The 17,610-nt window shown below is 36.8% G+C and overlaps 1 protein-coding gene across 7 annotated transcripts in view; it reads right to left on the bottom strand.

Moving 5' to 3' along the window:
* The window catches only part of LOC122556680 (solute carrier family 23 member 1-like), a 128,795-nt gene that overhangs the window by 48,360 nt on the left and 62,825 nt on the right, over positions 1–17,610 (bottom strand). For all 7 annotated transcript variants that reach the window (XM_043703706.1, XM_043703707.1, XM_043703711.1 and 4 more), the window contains 5 exons: positions 14,512–14,600; positions 11,914–11,981; positions 7,671–7,852; positions 6,579–6,699; positions 2,037–2,193 (listed from right to left, as the gene is read on the bottom strand). In XM_043703706.1, the coding sequence (XP_043559641.1) occupies positions 2,037–2,193; positions 6,579–6,699; positions 7,671–7,852; positions 11,914–11,981; positions 14,512–14,600 (617 nt within the window). The remainder of the gene's footprint in view (positions 1–2,036; positions 2,194–6,578; positions 6,700–7,670; positions 7,853–11,913; positions 11,982–14,511; positions 14,601–17,610) is intronic.

Raw genomic sequence — 17,610 nt, 5'->3', positions numbered from 1 at the left:
TCTGCAAATTTACTGACCCATCCTTCGACTCCCTCATCTAAGTCATTAATAAAAATTACAAACAGCAGGGGACCCAGAACTGATCCCTGCGGAACTCTGCTTGTAACTGGGCTCCAGGCTGAATATTTACCATCTGCCACCACTCTCTGACTTCGACCGGTTCGCCAGTTTTCTATCCAATTGGCCAAATTTCCCTCAATCCCATACCTCCTGACTTTCCGCATGGGGTACCTTATCAAATGCCTTACTAAAATCCATGTACACTACATCCAGTGCTCTACCCTCATCCACATGCTTGGTCACCTCCTCAAAGAATTCAATAAGACTTGTCAGGCAAGACCTACCCCTCACAAATCCATGCTGGCTGTCCCTAATCAAACAGTGTCTTTCCAGATACTCATAAATCCTATCCCTCAGTACCCTTTCCATTACTTTGCCTACCACCGAAGTAAGACTAACTGGCCTGTAATTCGCGGGGTTATCCATATTCCCTTTTTTGAACAGGGGCACAACATTCGCCACTCTCCAATCTCCTGGCACCACCCCCATGACAGCGAAGACGAAAAGATCATTGCCAATGGTTCTGCAATTTCCTCTCTAGCTTCCCACATAATCCTAGGATATAACGGAATTTTACATGAATTCATGCAGTTTTTGAGCTCAGAGTTCTACATGAATTCATGCAGTTTTTGAGCAAAGTACAATGTAACCCTGCAAGTACAAATTCGCCCCATAAAATATATGCCTTTGTCTGTCTGTGTATGTCTGTCTGTCTGTCTGGGCTGGGGGCTGTGAGTGTGAGAAAGTGTATGTGTGTGTGTAGTGAGTGCAGAGCATATTAAGTCTGTGAGGGGGTGCATGTGTGAGTGTGGGAGTGTGTGTGTCTGTAAGGGTGTGTGTGGGTGTCTGTGTGCACGTCAGTGTATATGTGTATCCGTGTGTATGTGTGTATAGGAGTGTCTGTGAGTGTGTGAGAGTGTGTGTGTAGGAGTATCTGTGTGTGTGTAGAGTGCAATGGTGGTCACCTGTAATGTGACATGAACCCAAGGTCCCGGTTGAGGCCCTCCCTATGGGTACCGAACTTAGCTATCAACCTCTGCTCGGCCACTTTTCTCTGCTGCCTGTCCCGAAGTCCACCTTGGAGGATGGTTCTCCTTGGAGGAGATACTCCTACACACACACACACACTCTTACACACACACACACACAGGCACTCCTATACACACAGACACACATATACACAGACGTGCACACAGACACACACACCATCCTTACAGACACACACACTCCCACACTCACACATGCACCCCCTCACAGACTTAAGATGCTCTGCACTCACTACACACACACATACACTTTGTCACACTCACAACCCCCAACCAAGACAGACACACACACACAGACAGACAAAGACCCACATGCACACATATATTTTGTGGGGTGAATTTGTACTTTCAGCGTTACATTGTACTTTGCTCAAAAACTGCATGCATTCATGTAGAACTCTGAGCTCAAAAACTGCATGAATTCATGTAAAACTCTGTTATCTCACTTTTTAGATGAGAATCAATCTAAACATCATGGCATAGACAGAGAACACAGGGGACAAACACCTTCAACATATTGTCTAGCTATCACCATTGTTAACAGCTAACCCGAGAATGCAACTTTTTAAAAAAAGGTTTTGTGATTTACACATGAAAGAAGTGAAACTATCACTGAATTCTAACAGGTGAAAGGCTTAACAGACAATCAATTTTTCAAATTTATAATTTCAGTTACATCACGCTGTAAATTTTTGCTATAAATTCTGTGTGTTAGTTTTGAGCCCTCCACTACCACCTGATGAAGGAGCGTCGCTCCGAAAGCTAGTGTGCTTCCAATTAAACCTATTGGACTATAACCTGGTGTTGTGTGATTTTTAACTTTGTACACCCCAGTCCAACACTGGCATCTCCAAATCATGACCATGCGTATACGTATTTTAAACTGCACATCATATTTTACATAAAACATTCTTATTTTCTGACACTTACATGGATATGGCATACGAAACCAGGGTGCTGTTGACATTATTTCACCTCTAGCATCTGTTCGGGCTTTGAATCCATGCAGCTCAGGATTTTTTGGAAATACGTCAGTGAGTGTTAAAAGATAGCAAATGAGCCAGACAACCATAATAGCCATTATAATCTAGAAAAGAAAAGAGACAATTATAGCATGTGAATTTTTTTATTCTGGAGTTATAATCCCAAAATTAATAGTAAAAATTACACATCAAGGCGCGATTATTGCTAGATTCCGAGTCTCTTTCTCAATGCATTGTACAGGAGTTGAATGGAATATTCCAAATTGCTCAGGTCTTATATTAACTTCTGAACACAATTACTTTGCATTAAAATCATAATTTATTTTGTTTTCTGCAACGTCTTGTGTTGGAAGAATTTGCAATTGTTTTTAATAATCTCAACTTTCCTTATTGCTTACAGATTTTGACATCCAGCATAAAGATAAGTTTGTAAAACAATATTTAAATTTGAAGTATTTGAGTCACATTCTCCGAAATCACAACTATATTAAAATTCTTACCTTGAAAAAAACTAATTAGTGATTTTGGGAAATAGATTGCGCGCAAGCTGAAGATTTACTTGGTTCAAGATACAATGTAAAATTTGATTTGCTTTGTATTTATTTAGTACCAATAGGCCATAATTTACTGTAGCTGGCAAACAAGTAGCACCATTAATTTGACCTTTTGCCATTTAATTTTCTACAAGATTTTGCATTGGAAGAAAAGAATTGAACAAGCACAGCACCTTCAAGGAAGATTAGAGACCTGGATAATAAGGGACAGCAACTTTGCATCCCCTTAACCAAATTGAAACATTGTTAAATGAACAGAATGTCTGAACTAGGAATTTTGTATTCACTGTTTTTTTTTGTGATTGTTTTGAAAGAACAGAGGAAAAAGAAAAAAAATGGATGAAGGGAAAATAAAGAAATAAAAAAGGTACATTTTTAAAATCTCAATCACTATGAACAGCTGAAGGAGTGAGACTCCACAGTTGCGACAGAAAAGTTTGTTTACTCAGTCATTAATTTAAAACCCTGCAGACACTATTAAGAAGGATACTTAAACAGAAATTAAGTTGTTTTATTTTTTGTAGTTAATTTTATTCATATCCATCCTGCAAGCACAGGACCCTGATGCATCTGAAAAGTGTGTCAGACATTGACTTCCCACTTTGAGAGATGGTTGAATTATTAATGTTGGACAACAACTTCAAGAACTTTGTTTTCAGTTATCGGGTAATTTGTGCATAATTTGTGTAAAAATAATAGGGTTCACTGTTAGTTTTACAAATTATTTTTTTGAAATGTTTTAACTTATTTAGATCTCTATGTTAGGCCTTGATTTACACAATATCTCAGTTCTGAATTAATGGACAATCTGAGCTCAACTTCTGGGCCTTTCTTGTAGTGATGGAAAATTCAAAATGGAGGCATCTTATATGAGGGCTGCATGATTTCTTGGCCCTGATCCTGATATTTTCTGGGATCCAGCTGCCAACCATCATGTTCTGAGTCATCAGATCTTCTACAAGTCAGGAAGGCACTGCTGGTGTAGATAGAAAATTGAGAGGGTGCCTCAAGATGAAGATATCCTCTAAAGATTTCTAAAATAAATAATGACCATAACTGCCAGGCTGTCACTGTGGAGGAGGCAGTCAATTAGACCAATTAAGAGGTTTTTTACAGAAGCAATAATGAAATGACCACTAGCTGAATCAGGAAAGTGGCAGTAACTTACAGACAGCCTCCAAGTAGCAGGCTGAAGGGGAAATTTGTGCAACCTCTCACATATACAACAATACAAGAGTTACAATCATGAAAAAGCCCATAACCGTGACCAAAACCACAAGTGGATTTTTTTTCTTACTATTGGCCCCCATTATCATCCATCTCCTTTAAGGCTAATTTTCAGTTTTCAATGAAAGCATTTATACATTGGGGAACCCTAGAGCTCATCATTCTGCCTTAGTAGCAGTACATTCTGCCAGTGAAGCTGTATTTGGTCTTTTACTTTGGTCTTTTACACATATATTATCCTAAACTGAATGGTGAACAAAGGCAACCCGTCAAATCACCATTGGCAGATCAATGTCAGAATGAAATGGTGAAAACAATGGTTCTCAAGTCAAAGAATAATGGTTACCAATAAATATAGAGTTCTAATTTGTTACTCACGGTAAACTGGAAAATATCCTTGAAAAATATATTCTTTACTAGACTCTTACCATGACACCTTGGGCTCTCGTGCACTAACCTTACTTTAAGTATTCCCTATGGGAACAATAAAGTTAGATATAGGAAAAATCTTGCTTTACAGGCTTAGGAGATGTGGGGAAGAATCAAAGCAATGTTCCAAAAGGTGACTACTAATGGTCAATGCTAAATCATCATTTGTATGCACTTGCAAAGACAAAATTGCTGTGGTGTTGTAAAATGGTATGCTGATATTTGCTGCTTGAATATGAACACTTGGATGAGCTACTGAAAAGTTAATGTTTGCAAAATTATTTGAGTACATTATGCTCTTCAGTAAACAAACAAACAGAAATTGCTGGAAAAGTTCACCAGGTCTGGCAGCATCTGTGGAAGGAAATCTGAGTTAATGTTTCAGGTCCAGAATGGTTCTGAGGAAGGGTCACTGGACCAGAGATGTTAACTCTGATTTCTCTCAACAGATGTTCCCGGACCTGCTGAGCTTTCCCAGCAAGTTCAGCTTTTGTTTCTGCTTTGCAGCATCTGCAATTTTTTCAGTTTTTATTTATGCCCTTGAGGAATCAGATTTTAGGAGTGACAGAGATATGCTCATGTGTTCTGCATTAGCTAGGGATTGTATTGATATTAAAAAAACATACGGCACAACTTTTAATAACAGCCACTGGATAAAATAGTTGACAGTCACTCATATGCTTCACCACGTTTCTGTCCAAAGTTAATTGAAAAGGAAATGTTGGTGAGTGTTTTACAAACAGCTCGTCAGCCTCTTGGAGCTTAAATTACCAAAGACAATATTTCTTCCTATACTATGAAATACATGTAAAATTAACACCAAGAACAGCTATACTGGTATTAAGAATGTAATCAGGAAAACATCAAGTTATTTATGACATTCTACAGGAACAGGCCCAATATCCAACATTTGAGTTTTCCTATGGCAAGTAGAGCAAATTGTGACTAATGCATCTCTTAAGACTTTGTATGGAGGGACAATAAACAGCCTCTGGTCACATTTCAGTCCAAATGCCTCTGTAAACACGAGTGTAATTAATCATGTTAGTTTTAGAAAGCCTATCTGAGATCTAGTTATATAAAACCTTAAACTTTACAGGCAATTTTTATTAAGGTTGATTCTGAGTATATTCAATAGAAGGTAATAATTTTAAAAATTGTACTTGGGTAATTTTGTAGTTCCTTTAAATCTATTTCCCAATAGCTTTCAATTATCTAAGTTTTATTTTCTGATGATCAGCTTGTGACAAGCTCTAATTTGTATATTCCTAAACTGAAAAAGACTTCATAATGATTCATTATAGATTTTCTTCCTAACTGCTAGTTCAGCTCACATCCAAGTCCACCTCAACAGTATTCTTAACACCTCCACAATTTGGTAAATTATCAGACTACTTATATATTTGATATCTAGTAATGGATGAGAAAACCTTTGTACAATTAAATATTAGAAACACTGAAGACAGGTTTTGTCACCTACTGAATTCAATTCTATACCTCTCTTTGGCAATGGTCTGATATTAAGCCAAACTGTTCACAACCTTGGTGTCACATTCAACCTGGAGACAAGTTTCTGACGTCTTATTCATGCCATTCACCAAGACCATCAATTTCCGCGTCTGCAATGTTGTACTACTCAGCCCGTCTCCCTCCATCTATTGCTGAAAACCTCATCAGTCTCTGGCTACTTCAATTCACTCTGAGTTGGTCTCTTACATTCTATGCAAGCTTTGAGGTCATCAAAACTCTGCTGTCTGTATCTTAACTCAGAATACATCCAGTCCCATTCTATTTCATGCCTGCATTCAGTGACTGATAGGCTCTTGATCTTAAAAATGCATATCCTGACTTTCAAACCTTTCTATGACTTTGTCCCTCTCTATCTCAGTAATATCGTCCAGTCCCCCAATCCTTCAAGATATCTGAACTATTTATACAAGGTCTTTTGTGCATCCCTCATTTTAATCACTGCACTTTAGTTCCTTAGGTTTCAATCTCTGAAACGCACTTCCAACATGTGTACCTCGGTGTGTGTACCTTGCTTTCTGATACTCATTGAAACCTACCACTAAACAATCATTGTGTCACTTACAATTTCTCCTTTTGGTAGCTTCATTTTGTACCCTGATTTTGTTTTCTAATTGTACTTGTGAAGATCTCTATAAAAGCCCTATACAGTCATGCCTGCTACTGGTTTTCAAACACAATGATAGAAAGCAAAATTGGAGTTAGGTGAGAGAGTTATGACCATTTACTTTAAAGTTGAGAGTAATTTTTACCGGAAACATTTTGAATATTTGTATCTTCACTGTTGTACATCCATGTCCACGTTTAAAGCCAGGCATTATAAAATTCACATTGCGCAGGTACTGAGCAAACACTACAATCAAAACTATGGTTCTAAAAAAGGAGAAAAGAAGCATTTTACCAATATGGTAAGTATATTAATATTATTTGTAAACATTAACTTATTCATTGCCTGATATGCTATTAAAGAGAAAGTAGGATTGAAGTCTCATGTGGTCTTCCAGATAAGTATTTACAACAATTAATGATAATTTCATGCTTTACCAGTACTGAAACAAGATTTATATTCAAGATCTATTATCTTAATAGAATTTAAATTCACCAGCCGCAATGGTGGGATTTAAACTAGTGTCCCCAGCGAATTAGCCTATTAGCTCTGTATTACCAGTCCAGTGCCACAATCTTGGCCTGAGAAGTCAACGGTAAAGGAATATGTTACTGTCACCACATACATTGTGCCCTACTTTCACAATTCTTTCATGAATATGGCGCAATGTCAGAATAGGTACCGCTGTGATATAACAGAATTGAAAACCGTGTCATTCATAAAAAACAGAGTTTATTTGAGGAAGAAGACAATGATTGATGATTAACGCCTTTTGTTGCAAAGCAGGCATTGAAGAAAGATAACAAATAAAGGTTTGCTGCAAAATTATATTCCTCTGCAGTTCTTTTGCACATGCACTTGTTAAAGTAACATACTTCCTGCTCTGCAGTCCATGCAGAGAATTCATGGTGTGGTCATGAGCAGTTTATAGCCGTAGTTTTGTGAAACTTTAGCTTAGCATCTCTTTCAGTGCTGATATAACATTGCATTTTGTACTACTTCCATAATTATAACCTCTGGGGATGGTATTAGCCAATCAGGTGTTAATTGGTAGAGTCTTACACTAGGTTCAAGATATGGATTTACATGTTCCTTTTCTAGACAGACTGCAGCATATAATGTTTTTATTTCTCATGTTAAAATACCTGATGCATTATGCTCTAGATTATTGCAACTAATTATTTTGGTCAGGACAATTGTTGATTATGTAGCTAAATGAATCAAATATTGCACTTACAACATGGAAATACCCCAGTGTGATCCAGCTCTTTCCCCAGCTGCTTGAAATACAGACAATCCAATCAGGGAGACTGTAGGGGTGACAGTAAGTGGTCCAATGTAACTAAGGAGAGCTCCTGGAAGGCCCACAAAGCCAATCACCACTTCAACCAAACTGGATATTATAATTGCACCTTGTATCTGTATCGAGGAGGAAAAATATGGTCAAAAATATGATCAACATCAAATAACATGGTTGGCACAAAAATTATAGCTTCATACTCAAATTATAGCTTCATACTCAAATAAGATGCTATAACATCAATGTAAGTGTACTTTGTTAAATACACCATAATATCTTACTGCAGTGTATTGTAACTGACAGACTAAGTTATCAGAAATGGTTGACTTTTATGAAACAGTTTTTCCACTAGTGTTACAGTCAATGGAATTTTCCCAGTTTGAGTGGTGTGGGTAAAAATGAGAATTTGGGAGAATGCAGCAAGAGTGGAAAATTGAGATTTAACACCATGAAAAGAATGAAATTTCCCTTCAGATTACAATAGCTAGATCAAAATTTTGTTAGGAAGTAACAAGGACTCAATTTCCAGACATTTGCACCTCATTATTAATTAATCTCACCTCATTTCTATGCAATGCACAATTCTCCTTGATATGGATGATAAACTAGACAGTGTCAATTGCTAATTTAAAATTGTTTCTGCTACAAGCCATGGCACTGACCCTCATTCAGCAGTGTCTCACGGCATGATCCATGGGAACCTCCAACTATATGGCCTCAATGTGGAATTCACCAGTTTCCTCATTTACCCTCCCCCTACCTTATCCAAGTTCCAACCTTCCAACTCGGCATCACCTCATGACCTGTCCTACTTGTCCATCTTCGTTCCTACCTATCCCCTCTACCCTCCTCTTCGACCTGTCAACATTTCCTATCTCCATCTACTTATCGTACTCCCAGCTACCTTCACCCCAGACCCAGCCTCCTCCTATTTATCTCTCCATCCCCTCAGCTCACAAGCCTCATTCCTGATGAAGGGTTCTTGCCTGAAACGTTGATTCTTCTGCTCCTCGGATGCTGCCTGACCTGTTGTATTTATCCACCATCACACTCTCTACTCTGATCTCCAGCATCTGCAGTCCTCACTTTCTCCTTATGACTCATTGGGATTTATCCTTCATAGGATGCTTTATGTAATTGCACTCAAGGTATTGATCAACACCAATTACTAATAATTGTAGCCAAAAACAGTTCACAGTAATACAAGTCAAAGTACTGCCAGCAAGCAACATTGTGTTCAATTTGGAATTTAAAAAGTAAAACAAGCAGTGTTTGGAGAAGACCCATGCTTCAAAAATCTCAATCCTTTTCAATCTTAAGAAATAGTGCAAAATGACCTAACATCTTCGTATCAGCTCCAATGAAACCAACAGTTCAATGTACTCCAAGGCTGATCCATAGACAATGGATAAAGATCAGTTCAAATCTGTAAGTTTAGTTGAGTTTGCCATAAGTGGGTGAAGTGAACTGGCGTAGTAATTTTTGGGATTGATCTATACAGATGTAGCCTCTAACCCTAACCCTATTGCAGACTTCCAAGCAGATATTTCAGAATACACAAGATTCTGATGGGAGGACTCATCATCCTGGTTAACTATGGAAATTGGAGAAAGCGTCAGACTTAAAGAAAAAATATTTGACTGTGTAAAATTAAGTAACAGGTAATTAGATAGAATATTTTAAAAAGTACAGGATGACTAAAAGGTTAATCAGGAGAAAGAAAACTAGTTAGGAGTGTTAAATGAATAGCAAGAGTATTTAAAGGAAAATAATGAGTTAGTCATCAGAACGAGAATGAAGAGTTATTAATAAATAATAAATAAATGGAAGATAAAAGAATAAATATTTTACTTGTCTTTACTATAGAGGGTGTAAAAGAAAGTCCACTCATAGTCTGTAAGTAGTTGCAGTATTGCAACAAACCTCATTGTTTAATTAACAAAACTCTTCTCGTAAGAGCAGCAAGGTGATTTACCTCATCCATGCTACATCACTTTGGGTTGAAGGAATCCACACATAAAACAGCTCTGACTACGAAAGTAATAGTCATAATAAGGTGGAATGAAGAGAGGAAATTAATGAAATTACGGTAAGTAAAGAAACAACTGATGAAGCTACAGGCTGACAAATCTCAACATCTGGATGGACTTCATCCTAGGATTATGAGTGACTGCTAATAAGGTAGTTGATGCATTGGTGTTAATTTTCCAAACATCCACTGATTAAGGAATGGCTCCATCAGACTGGAAAATTGCAACTAAATCCGTCCATTCAAAACGTGAAGGATGCAGCAAATGGGAAACCATAGCCCAGTTACCCCAATATCAGCCTTGGGAAAGGTGTTACAATTGATCCTTCAAGAAGTCAGAGCCTTTGAATGGTAAAACTCAAGATAATCAGGAGGAGTCAGCATGATTTCAATGGGAAATCATTTTTAAGCAAAATTACTAGGTTTGTTTTAAAGGAGTAGCATGAACTGTGGATGATGGGAGCCTGTTGATATATTGTACTTGGATTTCCAAAAGGTAGTTGATAAGGTACCACAGAAAAGACGACAGAGCCGAATAAAAGCACATGCATAGGAGGCACCATATTAACATGGATAGATTAGTCAGCTAGTAGGAAACCCTACACACACACACACACACATACACACACACACACACAATCAGGCAATCACATAAAACAGCCAAATCTGATTGGACGGATGCAAATAGTAGAATCCTACAGTAGTCTGTATTTGGGCCTCAACATTTTACAATTTATCTCAACAACACAGATGAGGGGAACAAAGCCATGGTGGATATACTTGCACACTTATATATCCATCTTTATGGTAGAAGTAAACACAAGGACTTTGCAGTTTGGATATCTATAGGTTGAGTGACTGAGCAAATATCTGGCAGATGGAGTATAATATGTGAAAATGTGTAGTTGTTTACTTTGACAAAAAGAATGAAAAATAGTAGAGTAAACAGAGAATAATGCAGAGCAGAGGGATCTATTTTCATAGCATGTAATCAAGAAGGTTAATAGATGCTACCTTTTTGTATGAGGAGAATTGAAAATAAAAAGCAAGGATGCTGTGCTTCAAGTATGAAAGGCATTGGTGAGACCATGTCTCAAACACTGTGTACAGTTTTGATTTTATTTAAAGGAAGATTGTAAATGCAGTTTAGAGGAGGTTAAGTAGATTGAGGAGAGTGAGTTGTCTTGAGGATAGCTTGGACAAGCTGAGCTTATTTACATTGGACTTTAGGAGCATAAGTGACTTGATTGAAGTATATGGAGACCCTGAATTGTCTTGACAAAACGCATGTTGAAAAGTTGTTTCCTCTAATGGGTGATTCCAGAACTAGGGGGCACCGTTTTCTAATTTTACATCACATTTTAGTGTAAAGGTGAGGAAACATTCTCAAAGTGTTCTGCCTTTTGAATTTGCAGCCTCAGGAGGCAGTGGCAACAAGGTCATTGACTTTTTTACAGCAGAAATAGTTATGATCTTTCTTGTTAGATAAATGAAACAAACGTTATTGAGGGAGAAAAGAATGTGGAATTCAAAATGCAAACAGATCTGCCCTGGTAGGTTGAAGGGCTGAATAATTTGCTTTTGCTCCAGTTTCATATATTTATACAACAGATTGATTTTATATATGAATGTGCATTTTTAGTGCAATCAAATCAATGTAGAGCAAAGTCGTCTTAAACAGAATATACGCATGGAATTTCATTACCATATGTACTTGAGTAATAGTCACATTTTTTGACTATTTTTAAAGGTTAAATTTATTGGGTTGACTATTACATGGATCCTACTTTTGAATGGCTGAAATTTAAATGATATATGTGGAAAATCTCAGATTTGTTGGCCAAAAGTAGAAGGTTGACTCGTACATGAGATTCACTATTACTCAAGGGTAAACAGTACTTTAATGTTTACACTGGTTCCAGCAGTTAGACATTTCGCTTTAAATTTAACAACGGCCACCTTCTGTAAAGTCCTTTCAATGGGGAAAGTCAAGTAAGGTTTTCAACCTTCAATTATATTCCAAAGAAGGTTTGTAACAAAAGCAGACGTGGATCTGAACAAAGGTTGGACTATAAGGGAAAACTGAGACTATATCCTATCAATGCATGTTCTAAAATTATTTTTTAAAAAGTTACACTTCTGGTGCTTTACTTCTCTGATCCGTGGATACCATATATGGGTAGTGTTGAAAGGCAAGGTCCAGTTTCCATAAATCTCCTCTGTAAAAGTAAAACAATATACAAAAAAGTTAAATGTCAATATGGATTAGTAATTAATTGAATGGAATTTTAATTTAATGGAATGCACTGCTTGGAAATGTAGTGGGCCAGGTTCAATTGAGGCTTTCAAGATAGCTAATTGATTAGACTGAAATATATAAAATGGCATTCAAATATAGATTATTTGGATAAACATGGTGTGCAGAGACATGGAAAAGGAAGGGTATTGCCACTCGACAATTACATTAGGCTGAATGGCTTTTTTCTATACTATTATAGAAAAATAGAATTGTAACTGTTAAGTAATGTTCGAAATTACCTCTGACTATAAATGTGTAAACCTGAGACAGCAACTCTTATGAAAATCAGTTATTTTTGTCAATGGCTCATTTTTAAAATACAGCTTTAACTTTAATGAAGAAACTGATTGCTACGTATCTGGAAATCACTTCTATAAATATCGGAATCCAAAGACTTTTATATGGAGTGTGAAGGTGATGTATTCCAGAGTATCCTGCCTAAAAGTGTGATGGAAGCAGGTTATATTGTAACTTCTAAAAAATAAATTGAAATGTATTTAAGAACAAAAAAAAGGACAATGGTGCAAGGGCAGAGAGCAATTAGATAGTTTTTTTTCCGAGTTAGAACACAATAAATTGCCAAGGCTCATTTTTTATCCTAAAAGTGAGATACTTTGAATGCTGGAGATGAGATATAAAAACTGAAAATGCTAAATTCAGTTGATCTAGCAGCATCTAGGAAGAGAACAGAAGTTTTAAGTCCAATGTCCAACTTGTCTTCAGAAGGTTGTCATATTGGATTCAAAACATTCATGTCTTACTCTATTCATACTGTTGCTGGATATCTGCTTAGTTCCTCCAGCACTTCATTTTCATTTCTTTGTATATATTTTGTATTAATTGAATGTTAACTTCACTGGTTAATGGCATCTCATATTTATACTTGTCTTGCATGATACATCATATGAAGTTATCCATGTCTTATATTAATTGGAAAAGTTGAGAGTCTTAGGTACTAAATCATATTTACTCAATATGATATCTTCCTTAAGACCCCAACATATTTCAAAACTTACATTGAATTGTCAAATATAACATATTATTCAGATGCAAAAATCCCAATGAGGGGATTTGATCAGACTTGTAGCAGTGATATGGTGTGAAACGTTATGGAGACAAGGATGAGTAGTCATAAAAGAGAAGATTGCAAGTTCAAAATGTTCGAAAATAGATACTAATTTTTCTCAATAGCCAATACGTATCTGACCACAAAATCAGCACGTCTAGTAATTGTGAATGGCATACAAATATGTCATTTCTAGGGAGGGAGTGGGGCAAGAAAAGAAATTGCATAGACATTTAAAGTAAAGTCACTCATCAAGACATGAACTTTACTTCAAGTCAAACTATCAATACTTCATGTTAGGCAAAAAGCTATAATTTGAATAAGGTTTTACTTGGCAGAAACTGCCCTTTTTGCCCAGTTTCAATTACATGCTGGGCATATTTCAAAAACTACCTCACCAAAAATAACATTTTCTAAATTTATTGATACCAAGATTTGCATCCACCCAATTTAAAACCAAGACTTAAACCCTTTGAAATGAAATGTATAGCAATAATATAGCAAATCAAGTCATATATTAAAGACTTCTTGTCAAACCTTTTAGAAATTTAGTTTCTCTAGCTAAACGGTGCTACAACAAATTCATATCAATTTCACTTAATGGATTATTTAGATGCATTACAATAACAAGTTTTGAGAGCAACATAGAAGTTGGCCAGTGACAAATCAATGAGGCCACTGTATTCATATGTTCCTCATTCAGAGAGGGATGTAATAATAGATGTAACAATGGTACAAAATGATTAAATATTCAGTCAAGGAGAAATAGACAGGAGCCTAGAAATGAGATTTGTGCTATCAAGTTAAAAACACCCCTAAAAAAAAAGATAAGAATTATTTCTATTATGAAAGTAGCATATTGACTGATTGTGTTGAAATTCTGACCATCTTTGAAAATGCATTTAATATTTGGGGTGGCACGGTGGCTCAGTGGTTAGCACTGCTGCCTCATAAAGCCAGGGACTCGGGTTTGATTCTGGCTTCAGACCACTGCCTGTCTGGAGCTTTCACGCTCTCCCCACATCTGTGTAGATTCCTCCCACAATCTAACGGTGTGAGGGTTAGGTGAGTTAGCCATACTAAAGTGCCCAGGGATGTGCAGGCTAGGTAAATTAGCCATGGGAAATGCATAGTTACAGGGATAGCTTAGGGGTGGGATGCTCTTCAGAGGAGTGGTGTGGACTCGATAGGATGAATGACCTGCTTCCACACTGTAGGGATTCTCTGATTTGTTTCAGTTCAAACATTGTCAAAGCACACAAGTTAAATACAAAATACATTGTGTAGTGTTAAAATTTATATTAATTGATTAGACTGAAATATATAAAATGGCATTCAAATATAGGTTTTGCTCATGTAATTTATTTAAATCTAGTTCAAGTACCTTCACTAGGACACTTCCATTTGTCCAATGCAAGTATCGCTCTGGCAGGAACAAGAAATGCAAATGCACTTGCTTGAAATAGGGGAAGCCTAGGCAAATAGAAATTTAGCAAAGTTAGCATATTCAGACAAGGTGTATGATTTTTTTTCTGAAATGGCCAAAATTTCAGTTATAGTTTGTGAAAATGAAAATGTATGGCATGATATCCTAGGCAATTTGTGGATCTAATGGCGAGCTGAACTTAAGACATATCGTGGTCCCCTGTATAAGAGGCCAGAAAGCCAAGGAGAGCTCCAGCCCAAATCTGTGACAATTACCCACCTGACATTGGGGCTGTTCCTTTCAAGGTTAGAAATCCCACCTCCAAGAACTACCAGCCAAATCAAAGGATAGTGGTTCTGAATCCCAGCAGTGGTTCTAGAAGCAGACAACATTGTTGGAATTTCAAGCAGAACAGCAGCATTAAAGCTGTCCTGCAAACAGTTAAGTGCAGTCCATCTTGCCCAGGCCAGGTAAGGAGATTGGCAACAGCAAAATAAGGAAGGTGTATTTCTGCAGAGATGACCCTCCATTGGCCATGGGATGTCCATTTAGGATCACCCACACTTTATCTGGGTCCATATTTATGCCACTATCATTACGTTGGTGATTTTCCCTTGTGCCAAACATAGAGTGCCACAGTTGAAGGTCACAAATGACATCTGGTTTAATAGACCATCCTCTACTTTGCAACTGAGAGAATTGCATGGACTCCATAAAGTAACAATTAGTCTACTCACAAATCCCCTGCTTCATGATAAATATTTAGGATATTAATAATAATTACATGAAAAATGTGAATTGTTTCAGAAGAGTCTGTATCGAATTGTTGAGTGAAAATCAAGTCAAACTAAATTTCCTGTGTTTTTTGAGATGGTAACAGAGAGGATTACTAAGGGAAAAGCTGTTGAAGGGGTGTGCATGTTCTTGCAAAAGGAGCTCAATACAGCGCCACACATAGATTTGAGGAAAGTCATGGAATAAAAGGAACATTATCAAGATGGAAACAGAACTGTTTTCAGAATAGACAACAAAGTAATACTTTATGGGTATTTTTCAGGTTGCAGGAAGGTTTATAGTGGAGCATCCCAGTGGTCAGTATTGGGACACTTGCTTTTCATGAAATATAAATAAGGGATATAAATCATGGTGTGCATGGGACAATTTCAACAGTTGCAAGCAACTTGTGAGGACTGTAAACTTTAAGAACAAGGTAGAATTAAAGAATATTGACAAGTTGCTGGATTGGTTTGATAGGTGGCAAAAGAAGTTCAACATGGAGAAGTCAGAGGAAATCACTTTGGTGGAAAGAACATGAAGAGACACTATATAATGAAAGGATAAAATAAAATAAGGAACCGTGGTTGTTGGAAATTTTAAACAAAAATAGAAATTCCTGGAAAGACTCAGCTGTTCTGGCAATATCTGTGGAGAGAAAGCAGAGAATCTCCTGAAGAAGGGTTACTGGATCAGAAATGTTAAATCTGCTTTCCTTCACATTTTATATACATTATATATAGTTCAGACCTCAGCTGGAGTACTGAGTCCAGTTCCAGGCACCACACTATAAGAAGGATATGAATGCATTGAAGAAAGTGCAAAAGAATGTTATTAGAATGGTTCTAAGGATGAGATATTTCAGTTATGAGGATAGATTGGAGAAGTTGAGACTAATTTCCTTGGAGAGTGGAAAGCTAAAAGGAGAGTTGATGGAAAATCTCAAAATCATAAAAGGTCTGGTCAGAATTGCTAGGGAGAAATTGTTCGTAACATGAACAGATTAAAACCATGCCCCTTTGTTCTTGAAGTGTTTTGCGGAAATAAAAAGCAAATGTGAGGTGAGAAAAAGTTTTTTCCCCCCACACACATCAAGTAATTAGGGTACAGAATGAATGACTTGTAAGTATTGAGGCAAGTTCATTTGAGGCAATCTAGAGTTGATTGGATGATTATTTAAACAGCAACTTTGTTTTAGCTAAAAAGCAAGAGACTGACACGAAGTTTGAATACTCAGAATCTGTGAAGACATGTGTAGAATAGCCTCCATCTGCATCATAACAATTCTGAGATTCTGATCCCATGGGCCTAATTAAATTCTGTGTAATGAACTGTAACAACTTGTTGCTGAGCTTGGAATATATTGTGCAAATGAGCTGATAGCATGGACATTCTCAGATTAAGAGGCTGGAGGAAAGGTGAAATTCAAACATCCACATCTCTGACTGGAAGATGTTAATTGGGTTAGTTGTATCGATTATAGTAAAATGATTCTTAAAATATTTGAGAGGTTAGTACAACCAAGCAACTTAAAAAGGTTGTGTGATCAATATGGCAGAATGGCTAGAAAATAATCAAACATTAAATGTACATATGTTAGCACCCATGTTGTTATTCTGTCATTTTATGTATGGTAGGTATATTATGATTCAGTGATAGCATGCTTGAGATGTATACAGTAATGGTGGAATAGTATAATAGTTGGAAATGAACCAATATTTATTGTGCACGCACAGGAATGAGGATTGTGTTGAGATCCCATTGAGAATACAAGTGGGATCACAAACCAAAAATGTTCATATTGAAATGTGTAATATTTCAGTAAAGCCCAATGTACTCCCACTACTGCAAAGTCTCGATAAAAACCTGATTCTGCATTGTTTTGTGTAGTTTGTATAATCTGGTGTTAAATGAAATAAAATTTTAAGTACCAATGAGGCTTTTTGTCTTCTTATATAAAACTCATTGTACTAGAGCACAAATCATAGCTACACTGCTGTTGTATGGGTATCAACATAATGCTACTATTCTTGGCAACTAAGCTCAATATTACTTTAAAGTTTAGGGCCTACAAAAGTCAATCTTAAGTACCACAAAAATATTATGAAAAAATACTGCAAGTTTGAACTGTAAGAAAGAATGTAAGTGCTAATGAGATGGGTTTGGGCTGAATTTTAATTTATCTGAATCACTGGCCGTAGGAGAAACAATAAATTCAGATTAGATTCTCTACAGTGTGAAAACAGGCCCCTCAGCCCAACAATTCCACACCGACCCTTGGAA

The sequence above is a fragment of the Chiloscyllium plagiosum genome, chromosome 14 (assembly GCF_004010195.1).
Source record: "Chiloscyllium plagiosum isolate BGI_BamShark_2017 chromosome 14, ASM401019v2, whole genome shotgun sequence".
In the NCBI taxonomy this organism is placed as follows: Eukaryota; Metazoa; Chordata; class Chondrichthyes; order Orectolobiformes; family Hemiscylliidae; genus Chiloscyllium; species Chiloscyllium plagiosum.
Note: the sequence above shows the minus strand (reverse complement) of the source record. Positions and strands in the feature narration are given on the sequence as shown.